At 41.3% G+C, this 17079-nt stretch overlaps 1 protein-coding gene across 2 annotated transcripts in view; it reads left to right on the forward strand.

Annotated features, from left to right (window-relative positions):
* LOC120547115 (serine/threonine-protein kinase D3-like) overlaps positions 1-17079 on the forward strand; it is an 83956-nt gene that overhangs the window by 32120 nt on the left and 34757 nt on the right. For both annotated transcript variants that reach the window (XM_039782544.1, XM_039782543.1), the window contains one exon: positions 11435-11566. In XM_039782544.1, the coding sequence (XP_039638478.1) occupies positions 11435-11566 (132 nt within the window). The remainder of the gene's footprint in view (positions 1-11434; positions 11567-17079) is intronic.

A 17079-nucleotide genomic window follows, 5' to 3' on the forward strand; every position in this document is an offset into this window, starting at 1 on the left:
CTCTTGATTTCATTTAGCCTGTACGGCTTCCTGCTTCTAGAAACCATTTAACTAGTCTCTTGATTTCATTTAGCCTGTATGGCTTCCTGCTTCTAGAAACCATTTAACTAGTCTCTTAGATTTCATTTAGCCTGTACGGCTTCCTGCTTCTAGAAACCATTTAACTAGTCTCTTAGATTTCATTTAGCCTGTACAGCTTCCTGCTTCTAGAAACCATTTAACTAGTCTCTTGATTTAATTTAGCCTGTACAGCTTCCTGCTTCTAGAAACCATTTAACTAGTCTCTTAGATTTCATTTAGCCTGTACAGCTTCCTGCTTCTAGAAACCATTTAACTAGTCTCTTGATTTAATTTAGCCTGTAATGGCTTCCCTGCTTCTAGAAACCATTTAACTAGTCTCTTGATTTCATTTAGCCTGTACGGCTTCCTGCTTCTAGAAACCATTTAACTAGTCTCTTGATTTCATTTAGCCTGTACGGCTTCCTGCTTCTAGAAACCATTTAACTAGTCTCTTAGATTTCATTTAGCCTGTACAGCTTCCTGCTTCTAGAAACCATTTAACTAGTCTCTTGATTTAATTTAGCCTGTACGGCTTCCTGCTTCTAGAAACCATTTAACTAGTCTCTTGATTTCATTTAGCCTGTACGGCTTCCTGCTTCTAGAAACCATTTAACTAGTCTCTTGATTTAATTTAGCCTGTACAGCTTCCTGCTTCTAGAAACCATTTAACTAGTCTCTTGATTTCATTCAGCCTGTACGGCTTCCTGCTTCTAGAAACCATTTAACTAGTCTGTTGATTTCATTCAGCCTGTACGGCTTCCTGCTTCTAGCTCCTGACCCTCCACCTAGATCAGAACTAGTCTCGCTTTGCCAGACCTTCCTCCACAGCGCCGTGGAGGAGGGTCCGGCTAGTCCACACAGAATTCTGGGATGGGAGGGAAAACGTGCTCTGGTTTATCGGCATTTCTTTAAACCAATCACGATCGTCTTGGGAGGTGCTAAACGCCGCACGGAGCCACGGCGCCTCGGCAAAATAGCCTCTGGAAGGAACTTGTTTTGGTGGAACGTGTGTACGTTCAAAAGTAGTTTTAGTCGTGCAACAGAAAACTCCGATTGGACAGATAGTCTAGCTAGCTGTTAGACAGACAGACAGACAGACAGACAGACAGACAGACAGTCTAGCTAGCTGTTAGACAGACAGACAGACAGACAGATAGTCTAGCTAGCTGTTAGACAGACAGACAGACAGATAGTCTAGCTAGCTGTTAGACAGACAGACAGACAGACAGATAGTCTAGCTAGCTGTTAGACAGACAGACAGACAGACAGATAGTCTAGCTAGCTGTTAGACAGACAGACAGACAGACAGATAGTCTAGCTAGCTGTTAGACAGGAAGACAGACAGACAGATAGTCTAGCTAGCTGTTAGACAGACAGACAGACAGATAGTCTAGCTAGCTGTTAGACAGACAGACAGACAGACAGACAGACAGACAGACAGTCTAGCTAGCTGTTAGACAGACAGACAGACAGATAGTATAGCTAGCTGTTAGACAGACAGACAGACAGACAGTCTAGCTAGCTGTCTGGATTTAACCTGCAGAAATCTGAGGAGCAGTTAGACAGACAGACAGTCTAGCTAGCTGTTAGACAGACAGACAGACAGACAGATAGTCTAGCTAACTGTTAGACAGACAGACAGACAGATAGTCTAGCTAACTGTTAGACAGACAGACAGGTAGTCTAGCTAGCTGTCTGGATTTACCCTGCAGAGATCTGAGGAGCAGTTAGACAGACAGACAGTCTAGCTAGCTGTTAGACAGACAGACAGACAGACAGATAGTCTAGCTAACTGTTAGACAGACAGACAGACAGACAGATAGTCTAGCTAACTGTTAGACAGACAGACAGGTAGTCTAGCTAGCTGTCTGGATTTAACCTGCAGAGATCTGAGGAGCAGTTAGACAGACAGACAGTCTAGCTAACTGTTAGACAGACAGACAGACAGACAGACAGACAGATAGTCTAGCTAACTGTTAGACAGACAGACAGATAGTCTAGCTAGCTGTCTGGATTTATCCTGCAGAGATCTGAGGACCAGTTAACCATAGTCCTCACAAATCCATTTAACCATTTAACTAGTCTCTTAGATTTCATTTAGCCTGTACGGCTTCCTGCTTCTAGAAACCATTTAACTAGTCTCTTAGATTTCATTTAGCCTGTACAGCTTCCTGCTTCTAGAAACCATTTAACTAGTCTCTTAGATTTAATTTAGCCTGTACGGCTTCCTGCTTCTAGAAACCATTTAACTAGTCTCTTGATTTAATTTAGCCTGTACGGCTTCCTGCTTCTAGAAACCATTTAACTAGTCTCTTGATTTAATTTAGCCTGTACGGCTTCCTGCTTCTAGAAACCATTTAACTAGTCTCTTGATTTCATTTAGCCTGTACAGCTTCCTGCTTCTAGAAACCATTTAATTAGTCTCTTAGATTTCATTTAGCCTGTACGGCTTCCTGCTTCTAGAAACCATTTAACTAGTCTCTTAGATTTCATTTAGCCTGTACAGCTTCCTGCTTCTAGAAACCATTTAACTAGTCTCTTGATTTCATTCAGCCTGTACGGCTTCCTGCTTCTAGCTCCTGACCCTCCACCTAGATCAGAACTAGTCTCGCTTTGCCAGACCTTCCTCCACAGCGCCGTGGAGGAGGGTCCGGCTAGTCCACACAGAATTCTGGGATGGGAGGGAAAACGTGCTCTGGTTTATCGGCATTTCTTTAAACCAATCACGATCGTCTTGGGAGGTGCTAAACGCCGCACGGAGCCACGGCGCCTCGGCAAAATAGCCTCTGGAAGGAACTTGTTTTGGTGGAACGTGTGTACGTTCAAAAGTAGTTTTAGTCGTGCAACAGAAAACTCCGATTGGACAGATAGTCTAGCTAGCTGTTAGACAGACAGACAGACAGACAGACAGACAGACAGATAGTCTAGCTAGCTGTTAGACAGACAGACAGACAGACAGACAGACAGACAGATAGTCTAGCTAGCTGTTAGACAGACAGACAGACAGACAGACAGATAGTCTAGCTAGCTGTTAGACAGACAGACAGACAGATAGTCTAGCTAGCTGTTAAACAGACAGACAGACAGACAGACAGACAGACAGACAGTCTAGCTAGCTGTTAGACAGACAGACAGACAGATAGTATAGCTAGCTGTTAGACAGACAGACAGACAGTCTAGCTAGCTGTCTGGATTTAACCTGCAGAAATCTGAGGAGCAGTTAGACAGACAGACAGTCTAGCTAGCTGTTAGACAGACAGACAGACAGACAGATAGTCTAGCTAACTGTTAGACAGACAGATAGTCTAGCTAACTGTTAGACAGACAGACAGGTAGTCTAGCTAGCTGTCTGGATTTACCCTGCAGAGATCTGAGGAGCAGTTAGACAGACAGACAGTCTAGCTAGCTGTTAGACAGACAGACAGACAGACAGACAGATAGTCTAGCTAACTGTTAGACAGACAGACAGACAGACAGACAGATAGTCTAGCTAACTGTTAGACAGACAGACAGATAGTCTAGCTAGCTGTCTGGATTTATCCTGCAGAGATCTGAGGACCAGTTAACCATAGTCCTCACAAATCCATTTAACCATTTAACTAGTCTCTTAGATTTAATTTAGCCTGTACGGCTTCCTGCTTCTAGAAACCATTTAACTAATCTCTTAGATTTCATTTAGCCTGTACGGCTTCCTGCTTCTAGAAACCATTTAACTAGTCTCTTGATTTAATTTAGCCTGTACGGCTTCCTGCTTCTAGAAACCATTTAACTAGTCTCTTGATTTAATTTAGCCTGTACGGCTTCCTGCTTCTAGAAACCATTTAACTAGTCTCTTGATTTCATTTAGCCTGTACAGCTTCCTGCTTCTAGAAACCATTTAACTAGTCTCTTAGATTTCATTTAGCCTGTACGGCTTCCTGCTTCTAGAAACCATTTAACTAGTCTCTTGATTTCATTTAGCCTGTACGGCTTCCTGCTTCTAGAAACCATTTAACTAGTCTCTTGATTTAATTTAGCCTGTACGGCTTCCTGCTTCTAGAAACCATTTAACTAGTCTCTTAGATTTCATTTAGCCTGTACGGCTTCCTGCTTCTAGAAACCATTTAACTAGTCTCTTGATTTCATTTAGCCTGTACGGCTTCCTGCTTCTAGAAACCATTTAACTAGTCTCTTAGATTTCATTTAGCCTGTACGGCTTCCTGCTTCTAGAAACCATTTAACTAGTCTCTTGGATTTCATTTAGCCTGTACGGCTTCCTGCTTCTAGAAACCATTTAACTAGTCTCTTAGATTTCATTTAGCCTGTACAGCTTCCTGCTTCTAGAAACCATTTAACTAGTCTCTTAGATTTCATTTAGCCTGTACAGCTTCCTGCTTCTAGAAACCATTTAACTAGTCTCTTGATTTAATTTAGCCTGTACAGCTTCCTGCTTCTAGAAACCATTTAACTAGTCTCTTGATTTCATTCAGCCTGTACGGCTTCCTGCTTCTAGCTCCTGACCCTCCACCTAGATCAGAACTAGTCTCGCTTTGCCAGACCTTCCTCCACAGCGCCGTGGAGGAGGGTCCGGCTAGTCCACACAGAATTCTGGGATGGGAGGGAAAACGTGCTCTGGTTTATCGGCATTTCTTTAAACCAATCACGATCGTCTTGGGAGGTGCTAAACGCCACGGAGCCACGGGCGCCGGCAAAATAGCCTCTGGAAGGAACTTGTTTTGGTGGAACGTGTGTACGTTCAAAAGTAGTTTTAGTCGTGCAACAGAAAACTCCGATTGGACAGATAGTCTAGCTAGCTGTTAGACAGACAGACAGACAGACAGACAGACAGACAGACAGACAGATAGTCTAGCTAGCTGTTAGACAGACAGACAGACAGACAGACAGATAGTCTAGCTAGCTGTTAGACAGACAGACAGACAGACAGACAGACAGACAGACAGACAGACAGACAGACAGATAGTCTAGCTAGCTGTTAGACAGACAGACAGACAGACAGACAGACAGATAGTCTAGCTAGCTGTTAGACAGACAGACAGACAGATAGTCTAGCTAGCTGTTAGACAGACAGACAGACAGACAGACAGACAGATAGTCTAGCTAGCTGTTAGACAGACAGACAGACAGACAGACAGACAGACAGATAGTCTAGCTAGCTGTTAGACAGACAGACAGACAGACAGATAGTCTAGCTAGCTGTTAGACAGACAGACAGACAGACAGATAGTCTAGCTAGCTGTTAGACAGACAGACAGACAGATAGTCTAGCTAGCTGTTAGACAGACAGACAGACAGACAGATAGTCTAGCTAGCTGTTAGACAGACAGACAGACAGTCTAGCTAGCTGTCTGGATTTAACCTGCAGAAATCTGAGGAGCAGTTAGACAGACAGACAGTCTAGCTAGCTGTTAGACAGACAGACAGACAGACAGACAGATAGTCTAGCTAACTGTTAGACAGACAGACAGACAGATAGTCTAGCTAACTGTTAGACAGACAGACAGGTAGTCTAGCTAGCTGTCTGGATTTACCCTGCAGAGATCTGAGGAGCAGTTAGACAGACAGACAGTCTAGCTAGCTGTTAGACAGACAGACAGACAGACAGATAGTCTAGCTAACTGTTAGACAGACAGACAGACAGACAGATAGTCTAGCTAACTGTTAGACAGACAGACAGGTAGTCTAGCTAGCTGTCTGGATTTAACCTGCAGAGATCTGAGGAGCAGTTAGACAGACAGACAGTCTAGCTAACTGTTAGACAGACAGACAGACAGACAGACAGACAGATAGTCTAGCTAACTGTTAGACAGACAGACAGATAGTCTAGCTAGCTGTCTGGATTTATCCTGCAGAGATCTGAGGACCAGTTAACCAGAGTCCTCATAAATCCACCGGAGGTTAGAACGCCAACACAGAGACAGAGGAAGGTAACGGGACATCCGGCCGGCACCGGAGCAATCCCGGAAGTGGAAGGTCGTGGATACAGACTATAGTAGAAGTAATGATGGCAGTCAGGGAGGTTATGTTGCTTCGTGACGCGATACGGAGCCAAGGGTGGGGAAAAAGCAGCTGAAACCGGAGCGTTCAGAACTGTGGGAAACCTGAGCTTTTGGTTCACATTTCTTTTCAAAATCTTGACCTGATTATTTAAAGCGTTGGTCACGTTTAACGTGAACAAACCCACATTGTAACATTATAGAAATGCCGTTTTGGGCATCACCTTAGCCAAATATGTGTGTGAAAAAACAACGAGAGCATCAGACCTTAACAAAATGACTTCTAATCTATCTGTCTAATGTAGCTGTATTTGTGTTGCTTTGTGAGCGTTATTTATTGATTATCTGCTCTAGCTTTTCCAACCTTTTAGACACCGATATGGATTTTATATAATAATGGTTTTAGAATTATGTGAAACGGCATATTTCTTTATTGAGAAACATAACATTTTCTTGAGTGAGGACCCCTGCGAAAATACGTTGACCCAAGTCTTCTAATACTGAACACCCTCCTCTAACCCTTGTGTTGTCCTCCCGAGGCAAAACTGCTCCTTTTATATTGCAAATATCTTCATCTTTAGTTTTCTGTACTGTTTGATTTTGCCTGTAATATATGCCTGTATATATTACTTATCTTTTTTTATCTTATTTGTACATATTACTTATATTTTTTATCTTATTTGTATATATTACTTATCTTTTTGATCTTATTTGCACATATTACTTATCTTTTTTTATCTTATTTGTACATATTACTTATCTTTTTTTATCTTATTTGTACATATTACTTATATTTTTTATCTTATTTGTATATATTACTTATCTTTTTTGATCTTATTTGCACATATTACTTATCTTTTTTTATCTTATTTGTACATATTACTTATATTTTTTATCTTATTTGTACATATTACTTATCTTTTTTGATCTTATTTGCATATATTACTTATCTTTTTTATCTTATTTGCACATATTACTTATCTTTTTTTATCTTATTTGTACATATTACTTATATTTTTTTATCTTATTTGTATATATTACTTATTTTTGTATCTTATTTGTACATATTACTTATCATTTTATTTTGTACATATTACTTATCTTTTTTATCTTATTTGTACATATTACTTATCTTTTTATCTTATTTGTACATATTACTTATCTTTTTTGATCTTATTTGCATATATTACTTATCTTTTTTATCTTATTTGCACATATTACTTATCTTTTTTTATCTTATTTGTACATATTACTTATATTTTTTATCTTATTTGTATATATTACTTATTTTTGTATCTTATTTGTACATATTACTTATCATTTTATTTGTACATATTACTTATCTTTTTTATCTCATTTGTACATATTACTTATCTTTTTATCTTATTTGTACATATTACTTATCTTTTTATCTTATTTGTACATATTACTTATTTTTTTATCTTATTTGTACATATTACTTATCTTTATTTTATTTGTATATATTTCTTATCTTTTATATTGTACTTGTACGTTTCTCGACACCTTTTTCAAAGTTTTTGTGCCTTTTTGGAAACTTTATCGCCTTGTTTGACGCTTTTTTCAAAGCTTTTTTCTGCTGTTTTCGAGGCTTTCAATGCCTTTTGTCACTTTTTTTAATGTTGTTGGTGCTTTTGTCACTTTTTTAGTAATTTCTTTAAACAATTTTTGACTAGAAAGAGCCGAGGACAACGGGAGAGTTAAAGAACCTGATTTATTTATATTATTATATAGCTAGTTGTTTTTGTCTGAGCTTCCTCTCCTCCTGCAGCTCTCTCGTTAATCCCCCTCTGAGTGCGAGCGGCGAGGCCGCCTCAGATCTGGTTTCCTCCACCGCGGCGTCGCCCCGGGTGACCCTGCTCGCTCCAACCATAATATTGTCCATGCGATTGTCATTTCCTGAGTTGTGTCGACAGGTTCGGTTGTAAAAACTAAAGCTGACACCTCACCAGCTGAGCGCCCAGACGCAGAGAGCAGCGGCAGCTATCGGTTACGCGAGGAGGAAGAAGACAAAGTCGGAGCCCAAACCGCACCGAGTTCCAACCCCCGACCACTTCCTCCTCCCTCTGCTCCTGCTGCTGCTGCTGCAAAACCCTGCAGAGCTCCGTTTACTATTTATCTCCGCCTCCGTTAGTAGAACAGTGGAGGCATCTCTTCATAGGCGTCATTTACAGGGGGGGGGGATACTGCAAATACAGAATGGCAGTTCAAGATAAGATGCATTTAGTGGTGCACGATATATCGGTCGCCGATATAATATCTGCTGATGTGGTCATTTTTTTTAACACATCGGTATCGGTTAGATGTCACATTATACAGAACAGGCCAAACGTTTGGATACACCTTCTCATTCAATGTGTTTCCTTTTTATTTTCATGACTGTTTACATTGTAGATTCTCACTGAAGGCATCAAAACTATGAATGAACACATATGGAATTATGTACTTAACAAAAAAGTGTGAAATAACTGAAAACATGTCTTATATTTTAGATTCTTCAAAGTAGCCACCCTTTGCTTTTTTTATTAATAAGGGAAAAACCTTCAATAATGAACCCTGACAAAGCACACCTGTGAAAGGTAAACCCATTCCAGGTAATTACCTCTTGAAGCTCATTGGGAGAACACCAAGGGTTTGCAAAGTTATCAAAAAAGCAAAGGGTGGCTACTTTGAGGAATCTAAAATATAAGACATGTTTTCAGTTATTTCACACTTTTTTGTTAAGTACATAATTCCATATGTGTTCATTCATAGTTTTGATGCCTTCAGTGAGAATCTACAATGTAAATAGTCATGAAAATAAAAAGGAAACACATTGAATGAGAAGGTGTGTCCAAACGTTTGGCCTGTACTGTATATAATTATATCAATATAAATTTTTTTCTTCTGAAAATCTGATGACAGTCATATTTTGCAAACCGGTAAAGGTGCCCAATATCAGTCATTTCGGAAAATAAATCACAAAAAAAAAAAATTTGGAAAATAGTTCTTTATTTGATTATCATAAAAAATTGTTTTCTATACAGAGATATCGACATCGGTAAATATCGGTATCGGCCATAACAGCAATATTAATATCGGTTATCGGCATCGGCCACAATTTTGACATCGGTGCATCACCAGATACATTTATTGACAAAGAAAAGAAGTAGATTACTGATGCAAAATCAGTAATCAGTGTGACATATTACAGCTGGGCGATGTAGAGAAATATCATTTTTGAAGAAATCCCTCCAGGATTCTCCCTGCCCAAGCTGTTTTTGGCGGCACCTCAGCTGAGTGAACGTAACGAATAGACTTTTCTCAGATCCAGTGATTGTCGTTGGACTTCTTTAGCTTTTAAGTTTTGTCTTTAAGCTTTTTTGAGTTTGTTTTTTAGGATCTGCTCGAGCTTTTCCAACGTTTCAGACACCGATACGGTGATAATAAAAAAAAAGATGTGGGAAAAAAGAGACTCAAAACTACTAGGGCTGCCACCTCTTAGTCGATTAGTCGACTAATCGGTCGTTTTGGTCTTAGTCGACTAAGATTTCTTTAGTAGATAAGTCATTTTTTATGCTTATTCATGCTTAATTACTCATTTCCAAGAAACTTATGAACACATTTATGGTAAACACAAGATTTAAAGTGGTGCTTTTGCAGGATTAATTGTGGAGAAACTCAGTTTTACAGATGGTTAATTAACTACATTTATATTGTGCTTTTCTAGTCTCTTAACCACCTCTCTAAGCGCACAGCTCTGTCAATTAAATCAACTAATCGATTAGTCGACAAAATCGTATAAGTGTTAGTCGACTAAGAATTTCTTTAGTCGAGGACAGCCCTAAAAACTACCACAAAGGGACCAAAACCGACTACAAAGAGACGCCGAATGAGTTTTTTTGTGATTGTTGCGGGAAAAAAAAAAAAAAAAATGTTTCCCCAACGATTCACGTCGCGCAATTACGTCACTTCATAACGTTCCCGTGGCAACAGGGGAAAATGGCTGTGTGAAGTAAACGCAACATTTTTCAACTTTCTGCTAAGATATATTATGTGACTTTTTTTGCAACGAAAATGCGGGGATTATGAAATCATGCTAGTCCCGCATATTTAGCGCGGAAATCGGCAATTAATGCGGCAAAAGTGCGGCATATTTCGAAAAAATTGCTGCCCCCGCCGCATAAATACGCGGACTTTGGCTGATTATGCGTTGAATTATGCGATATCACATAATCGAGTTTTTCTGGAGGGACTGAAAACAAGCCCAAAGAAAAGAAAAATGATCAAAAAGAGACCCAACACGACCACAAAGAGACGCAGAAACCCACACCGCTCTGTGTTTGTCTGACCGCTCTGTGTTTGATCGTTTCAGCTCTGTGTTTGTCTGACCGCTCTGTGATTGTTTGACCGCTCTGTGTTTGATCGTTTCAGCTCTTTGTTTGATCGTTTCAGCTCTGTGTTTGATCGTTTCAGCTCTGTGTTTGTTTGATCGTTTCAGCTCTGTGTTTGTCTGACCGCTCTGTGTTTGTTTGACCGCTCTGTGTTTGATCGTTTCAGCTCTGTGTTTGATCATTTCAGCTCTGTGTTTGATCATTTCAGCTCTGTGTTTGTCTGACCGCTCTGTGTTTGTCTGACCGCTCTGTGTTTGTCTGACCGCTCTGTGTTTGTTCGTTTCAGCTAACGGCAGCATGGGGAACTGACCGCTCTGTGTTTGATCGTTTCAGCTCTGTGTTTGTCTGACCGCTCTGTGTTTGTCTGACCGCTCTGTGTTTGTCTGACCGCTCTGTGTTTGTTCGTTTCAGCTAACGGCAGCATGGGGAACTGACCGCTCTGTGTTTGATCGTTTCAGCTCTGTGTTTGTCTGACCGCTCTGTGTTTGTCTGACCGCTCTGTGTGTTTGTCTGACCGCTCTGTGTTTGTGTTTCAGCTCTGTGTTTGTCTGACCGCTCTGTGTTTGTCTGACCGCTCTGTGTTTGTCTGACCGCTCTGTGTTTGTCTGACCGCTCTGTGTTTGTCTGACCGCTCTGTTTGTTCGTTTCAGCTAACGGCAGCATGGGGAACTGACCGCTCTGTGTTTGATCGTTTCAGCTCTGTGTTTGTCTGACCGCTCTGTGTTTGTCTGACCGCTCTGTGTTTGTCTGACCGCTCTGTGTTTGTCTGACCGCTCTGTGTTTGATCGTTTCAGCTCTGTGTTTGTCTGACCGCTCTGTGTTTGTCTGACCGCTCTGTGTTTGATCGTTTCAGCTCTGTGTTTGTCTGACTGCTCTGTGTTTGTCTGACCGCTCTGTGTTTGATCGTTTCAGCTCTGTGTTTGTCTGACTGCTCTGTGTTTGTCTGACCGCTCTGTGTTTGTCTGACCGCTCTGTGTTTGTTCGTTTCAGCTCTGGCCACAGCCGAGGACTTCCAGATCCGACCTCACGCGCTGTACGTCCACTCCTACAAGGCGCCGGCCTTCTGCGACGACTGCGGGGAGATGCTGTGGGGGCTCGTCCGACAGGGCCTCAAGTGTGAAGGTAAGAATGTGGTAACAAGGTTAGGTTTAATTTACGGGGGGTGATTCATTCTGGGTTTGCGTTTTTCTTGCCTTTTTGGGGGTTTTTGTTTTGGGAAGAAAAGACCAACCTTTGCAGCCTCTGGTGTTTTTTGTAACCAGAAAATCGGAGAATGTAACACACACACACACACACACACACACACACACACACACACACACACACACACACACACACACACACACACACACACACACACACTGTCTCACACACACACACACATACACACACACAGTCTCACACACACACACACACAGTGTCACACACAGACACACGCACACACACACAGTGTCTCACACACACACACACACACACACAGTGTCACACACACACACACACACACACACACAGTGTCACACACACACAGTGTCTCTCACACACACACACAGTGTCTCTCACACACACACAGTGTCTCTCACACACACACACACACACACACAGTCTCACACACAGTCTCACAACTAATGTTAGCAATTAATTGCGGTTAAGCAAAGAAACCGTGAATATGTAAAACGAATTGACAATTAGATAATTGTGTAATAGTTGTTACGGGCCAATGCATTAGTGTGCAAAAAAGAACTGGTGACCTTTCTGAATGGTGCACCGGTACAGTGCGTGCTGCGGGGAGTCTGACTGCTGCTGGGTTATCTAAGGTCTCGTCGTGCTGCGATGACTGTGTGCTGCTGTGGTTCACACCTGCATCCTGAATGAACGGACTGAAGCTAAAACACGTTCAACTGACGTGCATCTGGTCATGATACAAATGCTACATCACGTGCTACACATCAGGTTGTTGCATTTAAACTTAGAGCTGCAATGATGAATCGATCAGTTGTCAACTACTAAGTCAATCTGCGACTATTCTGGTAATCGATTAATCGGTTTGAGTCACTTTTTTTATGAAAATAAAAGTAAAACTTCTCTGATTCCAGGTCCTTAAATGTGAATGTTTTCTACAAACTCCAATACCAGTGAAGTTGGGACGTTGTGTGAATAAAAACAGAATACAATGATTTGCAAATCCTTTTCAACTTGTATTTAATTGAATACACTACAAAGACAAGATATTTAATGTTCAAACTGATAAACTTGATTGTTTTTTTTGCAAATATTCACTCATTTTGAATTTGATGCCTGCAACCAGCCGGTGACACGTTCCAAAAAAGCTGGGACAGGGCCAACAAAAGACTAGCCTGGTCCTACCAGACTCTGGTACACTAGCCTGGTCCTACCAGACTCTGGTCCACTAGCCTGGTCCTACCAGACTCTGGTACATTAGCCTGGTCCTACCAGACTCTGGTACACTAGCCTGGTCCTACCAGAGTCTGGTACATTAGCCTGGTCCTACCAGACTCTGGTACATTAGCCTGGTCCTACCAGACTCTGATCCATTAGCCTGGTCCTACCAGTCTCTGGTACATTTCATGTGTCCAGAGAGTCTGGCTTCTCTCCATTGACAAGTGTTAACTTCCTTGAAGGCGGGTACTCTGTTGAAGTTTAAAACTATTGGATCTCCCCCGAGCCACTCTGGATCTTCAATGTGAATCGCAAGCTTTAGTCGTGGACGTCAGCTTAGCATCGCTAGCGTTAGCCTTAGCTAACTCCTTCACCACTAACGGAGCGAGCTGGAAGATCAAACTGTTCCCGAACCCCGTGGGGAAGAGGGCCACGACATCATGCCCCCCCAACACAACTCAGCAAAGATTGTTCTTGCTCGGGCTTTAACTTCTGGATATTCGGCAGCGTTGCCACAACGGATCGAATGGCTTCGCTCGCATCTTTCTAGCGCACGACCTCAACGTCATCGTTCTCAGCTAATACTGTATCTGAAGTCTCTTTTATATAGACCTTAGTGGTCCCCTAATACTGTATCTGAAGTCTCTTTTATATAGGCCTTAGTGGTCTCCTAATACTATATCTGAAGTCTCTTTTATATAGACCTTAGTGGTCCCCTAATACTGTATCTGAAGTCTCTTTTATATAGGCCTTAGTGGTCTCCCTAATACTGTATCTGAAGTCTCTTTTATATAGACCTTAGTGGTCCCCTAATACTATATCTGAAGTCTCTTTTATATAGACTTTAGTGGTCCCTAATACTGTATCTGAAGTCTCTTTTATATAGACCTTAGTGGTCCCCTAATACTGTATCTGAAGTCTCTTTTATATAGGCCTTAGTGGTCCCCTTAATACTGTATCTGAAGTCTCTTTTATATAGACCTTAGTGGTCCCCTAATACTGTATCTGAAGTCTCTTTTATATAGACCTTAGTGGTCCCCTAATACTGTATCTGAAGTCTCTTTTATATAGACCTTAGTGGTCCCCTAATACTGTATCTGAAGTCTCTTTTATATAGACCTTAGTGGTCCCCTAATACTGTATCTGAAGTCTCTTTTATATAGACCTTAGTGGTCCCCTAATACTGTATCTGAAGTCTCTTTTATATAGGCCTTAGTGGTCCCCTAATACTGTATCTGAAGTCTCTTTTATATAGACCTTAGTGGTCCCCTAATACTGTATCTGAAGTCTCTTTTATATAGGCCTTAGTGGTCCCCTAATACTGTATCTGAAGTCTCTTTTATATAGGCCTTAGTGGTCCTCTAATACTGTATCTGAAGTCTCTTTTATATAGACCTTAGTGGTCCCCTAATACTGTATCTGAAGTCTCTTTTATATAGACCTTAGTGGTCCCCTAATACTGTATCTGAAGTCTCTTTTATATAGGCCTTAGTGGTCCCCTAATACTGTATCTGAAGTCTCTTTTATATAGACCTTAGTGGTCCCCTAATGCTGTATCTGAAGTCTCTTTTATATAGGCCTTAGTGGTCCTCTAATACTGGATCTGAAGTCTCTTTCCCGAAATTCAGCCTTGGTGCAGAATTACAGCCACTAGAGCCAGTCCCACAATGAGCTTTCCTTAGGATGTGCCATTTCTGTGTCTGTAGCTATTGAGGAGGGGGGGGGGGGCAAGGTGGAGGGTGGGGGTGTGGCCTTGACCAACTGCTCGTTTGAAAGCCATGATGTCTCTCTCTCTCATGGGGGGGGGGCAAATTCTCTGGGCAGGCAATGCAGAGAAAGGGGAGGTAACCTTGCTCCTTATGACCTCATAAGGAGAAGATTCCTGATTGGTCCATCTGAGCTTTCATTTTCTCAAAGGCAGAGCAGGATACCCAGGGCTCGGTTTACACCTATCACCATTTCTAGCCACTGGCGGACCATAGGTAGGTTGGGGGAACTCATATTAATGTTAAAAAACCTCATAAAGTGAAATTTTCATGCCATGGGACCTTTTAATACTATTGATAATACTGTGCAATTCCATTACTGTGCAATACCTGTATACTGTGCAATATCATTACTCTCACTGTCCAATATCTATTACTCATTGAATATGATCACCACTATTGGGCGATATTCAAATAATGTGCAATAACCCACACTGCATAGCACATTGTATATAAACCATACTTATTTTTTAATATGTATGTAGTGTCCCACCTGTGCACCCTACACGTTATATTTTTAACGCCATATTTTGTCACTGGAAAAGGAGTGGCTTTTAATCTTGTTGTACATGTGTATAGTGACAATAAAAGGCCTTCTATTCTGTTCTATTAACAACCGTGATTGTGATTCTGTGATTAGCTAGTTAACAAGCTGACAAAACACAAAGTGAATGACAGGAAACGGAGCTGAGGACCTGCGATATGGACTTACATCACCTGAAAAGCTGTGCAGCAGCTCCAGAAACATTAAATCTATACAGTCATAAAGTCAAACAGGTGTCAGGCAGAGCAGGAACGGATCGCCAGGATATCTGGGCATTTGAAACCATTCACACAAGCTTCCTGTCAATTAAATTTTTACGAGAGGACGTGATCTGTGTGTGCTCATGATGTAAGAGCAATCAGATTTTAATGAGTACAACAGAGACAAATAAGCTGCACGTCGTTCCCTCTGAGCGACTGTCGCTGCGGGGTGAAATATGTAATGATCGAAGAACTGAAAAATGATCTTTTAAATGTATTAAACTGGACTGTTCTCACCTCTGACTCGCTGAGAGATGGGAAGTTCAGCTTTCTGGTTTGTCATTATTGTTTTATGAAATTTAATCAAGTTTTAAAATATGTGATACATACACATACAGTGTTTTCCCTCGGTTTGTGGACGATCTAGGTGCGCAGGGGATTTAAAGGTCCCATGGCATGAAAATGTCACTTTATGAGGTTTTTTTAACATTAGTATGAGTTCCCCCAGCCTGCCTATGGTCCCCCAGTGGTTAGAAATGGTGATAGGTGTAAACCGAGCCCTGGGTATCCTGCTCTGTCTTTGAGAAAATGAAAGCTCAGATGGACCGATCTGGAATCTTCTCCTTATGAGGTCATAAGGAGAAATGTTACCTACCCTTTCTCTGCTTTGCCCGCCCAGAGAATTTTGCCCACCCATGAGAGAGAGAGAGAGAGAGACATCATGGCTTGCCCCCTCCTCCTCAATAGCTACAGACACAGAAATGGCACATCCTAAGGCAAGCTCATTGTGGGACTGGCTCTAGTGGCTGTAATTCTGCACCAAGGCTGAATTTCGGGAAAGAGACTTCAGATACAGTATTAGGGGACCACTAAGGTCTATATAAAAGAGACTTCAGATACAGTATTAGGGGACCACTAAGGTCTATATAAAAGACTTCAGATACAGTATTAGGGGACCACTAAGGCCTATATAAAAGCATCCAAAAAGCAGCATGTCATAGGACCTTTATGGGTCCTTCCTCCAGAAAATTTTACATTTTTATTTAAAAAGAAGAAGAAAAAAAAAGCAATTTGCCCGTACATTTCTTTTGTCTTTCTGTGGGATTTTGTCTTTTTGTAATCATTTTTGTTTCTTTGTAGTCTTTGTGTGTCCCTTTTGTGGTAATTTTGCGTCTCTTTTTCACATCACTTTGTATTATTATTATTATTATGTCCATATCTGTGCTTCAAACATAAGAAAATCTAAAGCATAACTAAATAAATAAATATCATTCAAAAAGCTTAAAGACAAAACTTGCTGAAGACCACAATCTACAGTCATTACATCTGAAAAAGTCTTTTAGTGGCATTCATTCAGCCTAGGTGCAGCCCCAAACGGCTCGGATGCTGCACCTAACCCTTATAACATACAACATTTTTAAAATATACAGGAACTATTTAAAGATGAATGAGGGGTGGGAAAAATATCCTTCTTGGACACATTAAACATATACTGAGGCTGTGCTCAGCGGTTGGATTCCTGCCATGGCCAAACTAACATACAGACACACACACACACACACACACACACACACACACACACAGACACAGACACGTACACACACACACACACACACCACAGACACACACCACAGGCACACACACACACACACACACACACACACACACACACACACACACACACACACACACACACAGACACAGACACAGACACACGTACACACACAC

This window comes from Perca fluviatilis, chromosome 18, assembly GCF_010015445.1.
Source record: "Perca fluviatilis chromosome 18, GENO_Pfluv_1.0, whole genome shotgun sequence".
Lineage (NCBI taxonomy): Eukaryota > Metazoa > Chordata > Actinopteri > Perciformes > Percidae > Perca > Perca fluviatilis.